Below are 13,384 nucleotides of genomic sequence, written 5' to 3'. Positions count from 1 at the left end.
GGAAACGCTCGTTCTTCCTCCCGTGCTTTGTACGTGCTTGCTCGAAATCTGTGTGATGCGGTTTGCTTTTTCTCTTGTAGTGTACGGTGTGGCGGCTGGAGGGAATTGCAAGTTGTTGCGGCTGCAGCATAGCTGATTTCTTTCAGAAAACTGGTAGTTCTTGTCATTCAAAATGGGCATTTCAGTGCTCTGTGTATCAGGCCACCAACCCTGGAAATACCGTTTTTGCTGTGGACTGGGGTTTGGCTGTGAGCTTGACTTTGCCTTCTCTCTGTTGAGCTTCTCCTTTGTTAGTAAGAGTGATTATTCTTGAAATCGGTTTGCCATGTGTTGATGTGAAATATCGTTCAAACACTGAGTTAGCGCTGTTGAACAGATGTATCTGTAAAGTCTTCAGTTAAGAGCGTGAAGAATTAGTTTAAGCTGCAACCTGAAAGAACTGAGAATGAGGAAATGAAAGAGATTTGTGCTACAGGTAAGAGGAAGTACAGGTTCTGTATGTTTTCATGTCAAGTCACTTTTTGCTAACCACTTGACAGTGTAAAAAGAAAAAAAAAACCGTAAATTAATAGCTTTGGTTTTAAACACGCTTAAAGTAAAAACAGTTCTTAACTTTACAACAGAGCTCAAGCAAATGACTCCACGGTCCAGAGCTCCTACCTAATGAACTTCCCTGGCTCAAGCTCTAGTGTATCAAGAATTCTGTCCGGATCTGGCAGGATAAGGCCTGGCCTTCTCCAATTCTTCTGTAGAGTTCTGTTCTCCACCTTACTTAAGAAATGCAGTCAAGATTACAAACAACAACAGAGTTGATGATCTAAAAACTAAGTATCTCTTGCTGAGGAACGAAAATGAGAAATTCTAGTGCAAGGCTAAAATTACTGGTTTTTAGCCAAGAGATTCTTAAGTGACCTTTGGACATGAGGTTATTTACACAGTATAGTACAATGTAACCTAGTCCCATCTTTTGTTTAAAAAGTGATCTGATCTTGTTTTCCTTAAGTCAGTTGTGATTGAGGATCTCTGTTACTAGGGTTTTATTCAGAAGAAAGTAGACTCATACCAATTGTTACCTTTGGTACTGCTTGCTCCAACACAGAAAAGTAAATGTGTCTATATTACATAGGGCCTTCAGCTCTTCTCCTTACCATGTTAGCCAGCATCCCTGAACACAAACATACATGAATGGACTCTTTCAGTAGAAAACACCTGCTTCATTCATTTTTCTGAGGAAAAAAAAAAAATGAAATGGGGATGCCTTTGTCTGGGATTTTTGGTATCTTCTAGTTCTGCCTGAGTCCTTAGGAGTAAATCCAGATCCATGTTACTTCTATGATATTAGCGTCCGAGGCCTAGTAAGTTTGTCTAGAATGAGAAAAGCACCTCAAAGGAGCATGGCATTTCATTTTTGGGACTCCATCCTGTTCCTTTTAGTGGTTTGATGTTGTCAGTTTTGGTTTCTACTAATAAAAACTTCATAAACGTATATTTGCCTAAAATATGTTTGTAAAGTCGTACACAGCAATAACCCCTAAATAGTTACTGGTTAATGTTGAGCAGCTGTTAAGTGTGTCTTGTTAGCGGGCTTTCAGCAGTTCCTTTACGTTGCATATTATAGCTGTTTATAAATTAAATAAACTTACACCTCATGGTTATTGGTGACTAAGGAAATGTGGGCAAACCAGCTGCTGCTTTAACTGTGCACTTTGGAAGCAGTAGAAGCTTAGAAAAGCTCCTAACTGATTGCTGAACTGTAGGCTGTGATCCATGAAGAGCTGGCAAACCACATGGTGCCGACTCCTCTCTTCTGGTTGCATCTGTGTGTGTCTGAGGCCTTTGTTCCAAGAGGAGCTCAGAGGCCTCTAAAAGCAGCTGGAAACGAGAGGGAGACAGCCTGTGTACCTCTGCTGCAACCTGCTGTTTTCTGAAGACACATCAGTCTGCATTTTCTTTCTTAAGAAGTGACTCCTCTAACTGAGGAAAATAGGTGAGGCTAGGATAATGTGCATTATGAAGCAGTCTGTGTTTTCAGTGACAAACTTTTTCTTTTTTGCCCCTAATTTAGTCAGTATGTTAAAAACGGAACAAGGGGAAAGCAAATCAAGTCAGGATTTCAGAGCTGGCAGGGGAACAATTTTGCATGACTGGTTGTTGGAGTTTCCAAATTCAGGATTTGGAAAAATGTTTGCCACTCCAAATAACAGCTCAAAAATAATTACTGGGAGCTGTGGAGAATGTAGCAGGTAAATCCATTATTGACTTCGTGTCATAATTAGGAAATTAATGAGACTTGAAGAATCCTGTGCTTTCAAACATTGTCATGTTCAGACTGTATTTTCTAGCCCATTCCAAGTCAAATTAGACTGTTTGCACTGCAAATTACTCCCTGAAAATTGATTTGCTTTTCTCAGTGTCATTTGTCAAGTGTTAAAGGTGACCTGTAGTTGCCAGGCTGTCAAATTATATGCTGAATACTCTAAATATAGTTGTGTAGATAGTAAATCTACTTTTGCTAGGTAGAGCAAAAAAAAAAACTTTTGCTAGGTAATGTAGCTCTGCTCATAATTTTGTTTATGTCTCTACTATGGACCAGATCATACGCTACATTGAAGAGTTTAAACAGTACTTTGCCATAGGCTGCTGCCAATTTTTCTGTATTTTCTCAGAAAATGCTGCTTTAGGTAGGTTTGGAATTTCTTTTCTCTCTTTGAAGGAAAATTTTTGCCTTTATCAATGGACAAATTTGTGTTTAGTGTTAGGTTGGGCTTTTTTAATTGAAAGCACAGGATTCTTAATGTTAGTGCTTTATTAGCAGAACCAAACAAGTTGTGGTTCTGTGGCTGATGTGGACTTCATACTGAACAAAGCTAGTTTTTTATTAAATACTTGAAAAAGTCTGTGAAGTTTCCATGACAAAGTATGGACCGGCTTTCCTTAGAAAAACTTGTGTTTGTAGGTTTATGGTTGTGATACACAGTTCATAGTCAGTAAGTAGTGTACACGCTCCACAGCCAGGCCAACCGACACTAGCAAAATTAAGTTGATGAGAAAATACTACAGTTTCAGCTCTGCTGTGCTCCTGGCTGTAGAAATCAGCTGAACTTTTGAATTAAGGTTTCATGCTATTGCTTTTAGCCAAACTAGAGTGCAGAAATTGAAGTTCTTCCATGTCTGAGGATGAAACAGTTGTGGTTTGCCACCTCTTCATCATCTTTGAAATTCTAGCCCAGAGCTTAGGAAGAAGAAATAAAAATTTTTATCTAGCTCAAGAACTAAGTAATGCTTGTGGGAATAAAAGGAAAGAGAGAAGGATGAGAATAACGGCAGCGTAGTCTCTGTATATTGCAGTTAACAACTGTGAGCCAAGGTCAGTGCTGCGGCAGGTATATTGCCTAAAGTTTTGAAATGCATCAAATTCATACAGCAGAGTGTTTTCCTTCCCCCATTTTTGCTAGTGGTGTAGATCTTGCTTTCTCTCAGTTTGCCTGTCTCTTCATAGGTCTTTGGTTTAAACTTTGAACCTTGCCTAGTCTAGCCTACTTAACTTGAAAATTAGTTTAAGTTTGGCTTTAGGATGTGTTTCAGGAACATTTGACTATTCTAAAGATGCAAAATGCAGTGTAAATACTGAAAGCCTTAATAAAAAATACAACTTTTAGGTTGGGGGGGAGGGGTAGCTGGCAACACTTAGAGGAATTTGTCAAGTATATTACATGTATTTATGTGGCAATACATCCAGATCCAAATTTCTAGCTGTTACCAATAATTAATATATCTTCTATGCCTTTTTTTTGCTGTTCACAGTTATTTACTAAAATAAAATAGCATGTTAAATAATTTAACATAACTGCATGCTGTAGTGTGATGCTGCAGTGTAATCTGTCCAGGTGGATTTCTTTGTCCAGTAGGTTTTGACCTTAGGACAGTGTTGCTTGCTGAGAGGTTTTATTAGCTTGAGAGCAGGGCTCTGTCAAGAGTTGCATCCCAGGTGTGCTTGCTGACATTACAACGGAGACTGCTGCTTCAGCTGTCTTTGCAACATAGTTCTAGTTCAAGAAATGCCAAATGTTTTTTGGTTTTTTGGGTTTTTTTTTCCTAAACTTTGGGAAGGGGTGGTGGTGGTGGTATTTGGGGTGTGGGGTTTTTTTCTTCTTTTTTTTTTTTTTTTTTTTTTTTTTAATAATTACAGCTTTTGTTTTGTAGTGTTAGAGTCTGTATAATTGTAGGTTTTGAGGCATTTGCCTTTTCCTGTACCACACTTGCTTATGGGCAGTTGGGTTGTTCTGCAGGTAGTACGTTAGGCTCACCTTGTAGGCATTTCACGTATGAAAGTTGCAAACAAAAACCCTTTTCAGTTGTTACTGTTTCAGCCATTCCTGTACTTTATGTATAAACATAAAGTCCCTTTATCTGGGGCAGCTTATTCAGTGTTTCTTAAGCCAGAGTGAAAAAGGAGTTCAATAACCATGGCAGATAGCCTTTCTTCTAACTGCTTTATGACATTGTTAATAGAAGCCTTTTTCAGAAATATCTCTGTGTAAAGGGACAAGGATTTTCAGCCTTGCATCCCTCTTCCAGAGAAGAATTTTCCCTGTTGTTTTCTGAACTATATTTGCATGCTTAGCTGAACAGTTTCAAATATTTTCACCCTGGATGACTGAAAACAAGAATAATTGGAATAACAGGATAGAGGTGCAGGTTAGGTTGTTTTGTCCCCCTGCTGTGACACGCCACCACATCAGTATTGTGGAGCGATGCTTCACCTCAGTTTTCAGAAGCTATTAGTGACTGAATGTGCAAAGCTTTTATGCTTCTACCTCTTCTATAGTGCCTAAAGTTAAGTACAAATGTTTTGATGTTGGGGCTTTGGCCTAAAATGGAAAGTTACTTTGAAGATGCAATGTAGATGTCTGTCATTTTAGCTCACTTCTCTCTCTTATTTTATTATAGTACATAGTAATATCTGTTTTTGACTGTTTGATAATATTTTTCCCAAACATGTTGTCACTTAATCTTCTGAATTTAATTGCCTTATGTTTTAAAATAAATTTACTCATTTAAAATCACGTTATAGGTGCTAGCATACTTTCTGATTATCACTGGATCTGTAGTATCTATTGCCCTTGTACCTTTCCAGCTATTCAGCATCTGAAGAATGTACTGAGGCATGTGACAGCTCTCTGAGAATTGAAAGCTAATGCAGCCTTGCTGCATAGTGCCCAGTGATAATGCAGAACGGATAGCTTGCAGGTGATATTTTGGTAGATTACACTATCTGCTGTGAGTAACTCCTAAATCTTGGGTAGTGTTGGTACCTTTTCCAGTACCATGGTGTGTATACGTAACTTACATTCACACTACTGAGATGTATGAACTTACAGTTCTGTTTGTACAGCTTAATTCTGGAAGCCTGGATTTTGTCCTAATTTTGTAATCAACTTGCTTAGAAATAAAGAACTGTATCCTTTTTCATCCTTGGCATTGAGCGTTTTAAAGCACATCATCGCTTTTTGAATAATTAATTATTTCCTTTATCGCTTTAGGTATTTCTGGGAAAAGCCAGCTTCTGTTTGCACTGGTCTTCACTACGCGTTATCTGGACCTCTTCACTTCATTCATTTCATTGTATAACACATCTATGAAGGTAGAGTATACTGAAGAGTTAGAAAAGCTAGTAATGTTGCATGCAGAGTGCATAATTTCATTAAGAAAAGCCTCTTTAAATGGCCCACTGCACAGTTATTGCAGAATAAGTTCTAGATGGGCTATGGATAAAGAATGTGGAAAGTGGACTCAAACCCCTACTTTTTTCTACACTCTACATGCAATTTCTAAAAACTGTTTGTATGGGACTGTGACATGTCGAACAAATGCCATTTTGGTTATTGAAAATAAAAGCTTTTGGAAAAATGCTTCAAATAAATTGTATTTCTCAATTGAGACATTAATGCTTAAGTAAATCTCTTTTTATCCACTACAGAGCAAATTAGTATTCAAAATGCATTGCCAGAATTGTAGCTAGTGTCTGGTCAGGGGCTGATGAAAAGTTGACAGGAGTATGCTTTTAGGAATCTAGCTTCCATTAGATTATACCCTGTTCACTTGCCCACTAAATGTTAGCGAGCTCAAATTTGTTTTTGTTATTTATTCCTGCAATTTCTGGTGCTGCATACAAGAAAATAAAGCAGTAAACCGGCAGAGTGCAGCATGTTTGTGGCGCCAAAGTGGTGCATTTGTGGTACCAGAGCAGACACCTTTTTAATCCCGTTCCTTTATTCTTGGATTTTCTTGATGCTCTTCAACTCTAGTTCAGAGGCTAGTATAACTTGGCTAAGAGGAAAGACTAGATAGGAAAAACTAGATAGTCAATAATGCAAAATGTACTGAAGAATTAGGGGAATAGTACTGTAAAATAAAATTTTAGATCTTAAACCCACTCACATTACTGTCTTTAACAACTCAAACGTGTATGCTTAAGTTTTAATATTAATAGTCTAGATGAAGAACTGAGGATTAAGTAAAATATTATTGAAACACAAGCTTTTTTTCCTACGTAACTTCTGAGAATATTGAAAGCTACTGTTGGGCTCACTAAAGGAGCAGCTAGGTTTTTTTGCAGTTTATGTATTGCTTGTGATTCAGGGTCATGACCAGGTCTTTATTCTGCAGCCCTCCTACCCAGAAAAGGAATTAATATAGAAAATGGCACTTATGATACTCAACTTTATACTAAACTGAGTCTTTCCAGTAATGAAAGAGTGGTGCTCTGTTCAAATCCAATCTTAACTTGCAAAGTGGAAACTTCTGATAGAGTTTCAAAGGTTACTGCCGAGAGAGACTGTTAGATGGAATTGGCTTTTCAAAAGCCCATTAGTGTAGTGCCAAGACAAAGCTGCTTGAGTGTCCCAACACAGCTGCTTGTTCTATCTGCATATATTTAGGAGTATATAGCGTTATGCAGTTGTAGAGAACATGAGCTACTATACAAATAAGCTTACCCAGGGCATAACTAAATGAACTTTCTAGTCTGAGGAAAATGCTGTAATTGGCAGCAAAAAAAGTTGTTAATTTCTGTAGAGTTAGGGTTTTCTTTAGTATTTTTAAAGAAATATTAATTAAACTACAGGTGCCAACTTGATGTATTTGTCTGGCAATGATCATCAGATATTTAAGAAAACTAGTTTCTTCTGTGTTCCAGGAATATATACAGAAATACAGAAATTGGCACTATCTGCTTGATGACCTGCAGACTTCAATTTTTGTAATTTGTAGCATTCTGTATCTTAGAGTTTATTTTTCATGGTACTTGTATCTGAATATTGGATGCATTTCTGCTGGTGCACTCTGCAGTCCTTTTTCTACCATTCTTTTACTTTATTTTGATATCTTTAAAAATGGGAAGTTTTTGAGTGTCCCAAAACACACTGTAATTCTTATGAAGAAATCTTGAATAAGGAGTTGGGCTTCATTCACAGTTTCTTAGTGTCTTCTATGAACATACCGATTTACACCTGCAGTAGAGATTCCCTGTATCTGATACCCTGTCCTGTGGTCCTTTATCTCCAGTCAGCCAGGGTGCTAGTGTAGTAAAGAGTCTGGATTCTGAGCTCCTTAATATAATATTTGCAGCATTTTGTATCTGTATCTGCGCTTTTGGTGATTAGTAGCATCTGCAAACAATGGGGTTTGAAATCTGTTAGTCTTCTGTTGTAAAGAACCCATATTTACTGTGAGAAATGGTTTGGAATATTTGATCTTTGTGATGAAACTGAGGCAGAAGCTAAACTATTTGCCTAGTCTACTGTACTATGTTGTCTCCGGGACAATGTGAGCTCTGTCCTGATGATGGCAGATTGACCTTTAGAAAGTCTCTGATGCTGTTTTCTCATCTGTAAAGTAAGGCTATTTGCCTATTCCACAGGGAATAGCTATGAAGTCTACTGTACCATAACAATTAAAAATGGTAACATGAGAGGTCAACTGAAATTGAAACTGAATTCTGGTTCAGTGCTTCTAGCAGTCTGTTAGTTTTGCAGGTTTTGTGGCCTGTTGGTTGACGGAGAGCACTGGCCACTTGCCACACTCCTCAGGTTTTAAAGATGTCTAAGTCAAATCAGCTAATTTGTGGTAAGTTGAATGGCTGATTCCAAACGGGGCTTATTGAATAGGTTTTCAATTGCATATGAGCCACACCACTCCCAGGCTTTTTGAATGTAAAAAGACCCCTTCCATCATTACTGCATGTATGCATGTACATATTTTTAATGTAAATGTTTGGGCCAGTGCTTCTCCTGCAGCAGCAGAAGGGGTATTGCTTCTCTGGTCAGTTCCTTAGTTCTGTCTACTCTGGAAAGGGTCTTTAAAGAAACTTTGGGCAGTCACTTCAACCAGAGGCAAGGTGATGCTTTTAAAGCAACAAGACCAGTAGAGCCCAGAGTCATTGGTCTAGAATTATTACTCTGCTGAGAGATGTTAAATACCACCACGTAGCCTGGAACTGCAAAGGCATGTAAACAAACAATACAAACAACCAAAAAGATGGCACTTACTTCTCTTAGTGCCTGGGAATATCTTTGTTCAGTGAGTTTGATCTAATCATGTAACCTCTCTGGGTTTTGTTTTTTCTTTCCTTGTTCTTTAGCTTATCTACATTGCTTGCTCATATGCCACTGTGTATCTGATCTACATGAAATTTAAGGCCACCTATGATGGAAACCATGATACATTCAGAGTGGAGTTTCTGATAGTTCCTGTTGGTGGACTCTCATTTCTTGTCAATCATGACTTCTCTCCTCTGGAGGTGAGTTGGTTGTGGGCAGGAGGTTGTACTTTTTTCTCTAAAATATTTAGAATATGAAGATGAGCGGTTTTTGGCTGACTGAGGAATGTTTGAAAAATGCCTGTGTTTAGTAGGTTGAGGCTAATCCTGTTTCCTTAATACATCTTTACAATGTAGATTTCTGTGAAAATTTAAGGCACTTCAGGAGACGAGCATTATTATCAACATTGATTATTTTATTAAGCAGAAGACGATCTTTTTTCCCATTATACTGATGGTTATATTATTCAAAACTATCCTTCCTTTTGTTATGATTGTTAAAGAAATGCCCCAGAATGCAGTTTGTGAATAGTTGGTGCCACCTGGTGAAAACAAAGAATTATAATGCTTTTGTAGAACAGCAAATGGTCTAAAGTATTAGAAAGAATTGCATTGTATTTGAAATGCAGCTGTGTGTTTTCCTATCAGAAAAAATATATTAAAAATGTAATTATAGAGTTCAAACAGGTTATTTTTCCCACAAAATAGATAATAACTTTAGATGCTTGTTTTAAGTGAACTGAGCTGCATTGTTATATTTATTGGAGTTAAATGATTTTATTAGAGAGTAAAGGGATTTTAATTGCAACACTTTGAGACATTATTTTAAATTTTGTTACGTATTAACTAATTCTTTAAGCCTATAGATTAAAAAAGTTGAAAGAACGTGGGGGAAAAAGGATCCTGCAGCTTTTTACAGCACCAGCTCTGTAAGCTGTATTTCATGGTCCTGTGAATCCTGAACTGATGGGTGGATTCTTCACGAGTAAACCTATGCCTGCCAGCTGGCTCGGCAGTTGGTTTGGAGAGCCTGTTGTCTGCCAAGAGGGTTGTTCCCTCGTACCGTCCTGTGGTTGATTTTGAAGCTTTCACTTAGTTTTTCCTAATACCAAGGGTAGTTTGCCAAAATACTGTACCTATTCATAACATTGTTAGGGAGTGAAAAGTCAGGCCAAGTCAAATACCTTCTGTGCTTCTGTTATCAGTAAGATGGTTGAATATGCCTGTGTGGTTTTGTTGTTTTTTTTTTTTTTTTCCTTTCAGATACTGTGGACCTTCTCCATCTATCTTGAATCGGTTGCTATTCTCCCTCAACTTTTTATGATCAGCAAAACTGGGGAAGCAGAGACCATCACTACTCACTATCTTTTCTTCTTGGGTCTGTACCGTGCCTTGTACTTAGTCAACTGGATTTGGCGCTACTATTTTGAGGGATTTTTTGACCTCATAGCTGTTGTTGCTGGTGTGGTCCAGACCGTTCTTTACTGTGACTTCTTCTATTTGTATGTTACAAAAGGTAAGTAGTGCTATCACTTCCAGCTTCAGGTTGTGGAATGTAGCAATTAACACATTTATAGGGATCTGCTATATCGACATTACTAAGTTGTTAATTCTGTGTGCAAATTATCGCTGAAAGCTTCTTGATAGATTTATCAAGTACAATTTCTGCTAGTGTGGGGCATTTGGGGGGATTGTTTTGCATATGGGTAGAATATAAATGTATAAATGGTCTGATGGACTTAATTGACAAATTTAAAATAAGTATGGCTAAATACATGCTGCTGTTGTCTTCTGTCTGTAAGCATAATCCTCATGCTTCTCCTGTTTTGTGCACATTCCATGATTACAGACATCTTTCTCAGTGTTCTAAATAAGAGTCCAAAGAACTTTGGATGTTTCTGTTTATGCTAAGTGTAGAAGCAGTCATTTCTGCTGGGTGCATCAGTAATTCTGCCCTTATTCATGTTCCAGCTTCCATTAGTTAACTACAAAGCTATATGGGGCTGTGTTACTTTATTCATAACTCTTGAGAAACCATGGTCATAGGCTAGTATGCCTTGAGGATGAAAAGTGAAAATTCCAGGGTGCCACAAGAGGGCAGGATTGGGATAGTTGTTAATTTATCATCGGTTTTTTACCAGTATGTATTGAAGAGAGAGGCAAGTTTGGGAGGACTGTCTGCAGTGCACCCATTTTGTAAAAAAGTGACTCTGTGTGATAGGTTTTGGTCTCTTGAGGTTTCAACAGTGTGTGCTTCTCGCAGATCACATCTTTTGTTTTGCTAACTGTTTTCTTTCCAACTTTTCCTTACAGTACTCAAGGGAAAGAAGCTCAGTTTGCCAGCGTAAGTGCCAAAAAAAACATCACCAGCATCTGTCCTTTTGGATGCTTGGACAGAACAATCCTTATCACAAGCAAAGGTGAAGATGCTTGAGACAGAAAGTCAGAAACACAGCTCTTTATAGCGCAGGTAGTCATCAGCGGCTCTGTAAGAACGGAGGAAAAACAACCAGCAGATTTCTGTTTGATGCATCTTGCCTTTATCTTTTTTATTACTATGTATAAAGATTTTTTACATAAAGAAACTTATACTGTATTAATAAATTCAGTGTATGGTTTCAATTGGAATAGTTCCAAAAGTGAGATTTTTGTGGGATTGTTTATGACCAGGAACAAGTGCAAACTTTTTTTTATTTTCAATAATTTCTTTGAAATGACTGATTTATTTTTTTTTCTTTTTTTTTTTTTTTCAGTGCACAGATATGTGCATCCTTGATGGATGGTAGTCATCTGTTCTTCCCCTTTGATTCAATTTTCATTCCACTGTATTTATTTTTTTCCAAAAGGTGAATATATGTCAACTCTAAATCTTGAAACCACCAATGTTTGATGTGATGTGCTGGTGCCCCAGTCTTTGTGCCATCTGCTGACATGGAGTTCCTATTTAAAATAGATGTTGATGCCAGAAGGAGAGCAGTCACATTCTGTAGTTGTTCCCCTTCTAAAACAGGCTGATGGCAAGAGAACAGTAAGGAAATCTCAGGGTCACAAGGATGGGCCCTTTCCTGTTTTGCCTTGATGTTTGGGAAGGTAATCCCAATAACGAAAGCACTTGGCAGCGCAGGTCATGAAGGGTTAGAGATCTGGTTGTGTTGCTTAGTGGCAAATGTTTGTGACTGTGTGCTTTGTTCGGGAGGAGAATGTTAAACATCTTGGATGTACAGCCCTGCTACACCATTGCAGCTATAGAAATGGGAGACTTGTAAGTTGTTGATTACAGTAATCTGTAGGTGATCATTTTAAACAATACATTTTCTTTTTAATGAATGCTTTATAAGCAACTTCCATGTTCAGCTTCAAGTGGTTTTTGATGTCACTTTTGGACAATTAATATTTTTTTTTATAAACTTTTCAAAATCAGCAGCACCAGTTACCATTCTTTATCCTTTAGATGATTCCCTTTTTTTACTGAGCTGTTGCATGATTTATCCTGTGTTACCATCCTCAATAAACACTTTATGAAATGGTGAAAATGTTGGGGTTTTTTATTTCTGAATTAAAGTTTTGTTAGCCTGAGACCGGATGAAGAGTTGTAGTAAGGACGAGTTGTTTAATGCCATTGTTTGCTCTTTTGAAATGGGAACTTTTTAAGGCTATGAGGGGCACTGTCACTGAGTTCTGCCTCTTCTGTAAGAGCTCTGTCTCCAGCCTAGGGCGGATGAGGGTTTGGTGCTCATCTCTGGGTTTTGTTCCATTTTTGAGAAACCATTTATCTTCTCTAACTTAGGTTACCATCGTTATCCCCCTGGTTAGTGATGGTTATCATTCCTAACCCCAGCTGTGAATAGTGTGCTTTATCTGCAGAGCATGCATGCTAAGATGCTGCAGTCTAATGCTACTCTGAGTATCCCGTTGCTGTTCAGAGCTGCTTGAAACCAAACTCTGTCCCTGCCATGACCTACACGAGCCTGATGGTAGTTGTAGCCCTAGAGCTACACGAGGTCTGTGCTGGTTAGAGAGCTCTTCAGAATCTGGGTAGGTTATTTCCTTCCATGGTGTTGGCTTTGCCCTTCACAAAGCGTCCCTCTGGGATGTCTTGTCCTGGTACGTGCTCAGAAGCGCGCAGAAGGAGCACGGGGGGCTGTGCTCGGGGGCTGGGAGCAGGCAGCAGGACTGGGGTAGCAAAAGCCAGCAGCTGCGGCGGAGCGCGAGCAGCCCTAAGGGCAGGCGTCAACCTGGCGGCTTTCCTTTCGCTGCAGCTGTTACCCTTTTTTGACGGTTTTCTGGTGCCCGTCTGTGACCCGTGGTGGCCGCGGTGCCATCCTTTGGGTGTGCCGGTGTTATGGTCAAACACTGAGACCACTACTTCATAAGTCCAATCAAGGGTTTATTTAAAGTGAAGGAGCAAAAGCAGCGCTGGGCGGCCGGGGAGTTGCAGCTCCACCTAGGCGCGCCAGGTCACATCCTTTTGGCCTTTATTTATACAGAGCTAGTTTACATATTTATCATGTTTCACAACTATTACATTAATATTTATCACCCCTTGTTCATCTCATATTTAAATTTTCTTCAAGCAGGTGTTCCTCCTCTTGAGCGTGCGCAATGGTGGTCGTTAGGGGTTGTTTTGAAGGAAGGCCGCGGGTCCCTCTTTATCATCTTGAGTAACCTTGGCTGCAGCAGACCACAGGACTGGGCTACATGGCATAGTCACGCCGGACCACAGGGCTGGTTTTAACCGATATTATATCCTTTTTCTAGTATATACATTCCTAGCATATGCAGCCC

General features: G+C 38.8%; 1 protein-coding gene across 1 annotated transcript; it reads left to right on the top strand.

The window, feature by feature from the left end:
- Positions 1 to 4,793: 4,793 nt before the first annotated feature.
- Positions 4,794 to 11,161, top strand: KDELR2 (KDEL endoplasmic reticulum protein retention receptor 2). The gene is made up of 4 exons (XM_009649505.2): positions 4,794 to 5,644; positions 8,642 to 8,800; positions 9,863 to 10,115; positions 10,913 to 11,161. Exons 1-4 carry the CDS (start codon positions 5,639 to 5,641, stop codon positions 10,945 to 10,947), a joined length of 453 nt encoding a protein of 150 aa, XP_009647800.2. The 5' UTR covers positions 4,794 to 5,638; the 3' UTR covers positions 10,948 to 11,161.
- The last annotated feature ends 2,223 nt before the right edge of the window (positions 11,162 to 13,384 follow it).

This window comes from Egretta garzetta, unplaced genomic scaffold (assembly GCF_000687185.1).
Source record: "Egretta garzetta isolate BGI_Z169 unplaced genomic scaffold, ASM68718v1 scaffold292, whole genome shotgun sequence".
In the NCBI taxonomy this organism is placed as follows: Eukaryota; Metazoa; Chordata; class Aves; order Pelecaniformes; family Ardeidae; genus Egretta; species Egretta garzetta.
The sequence above is the reverse complement of the archived record's forward strand: the minus strand, read 5'-3'. Positions and strand labels throughout refer to the sequence as shown.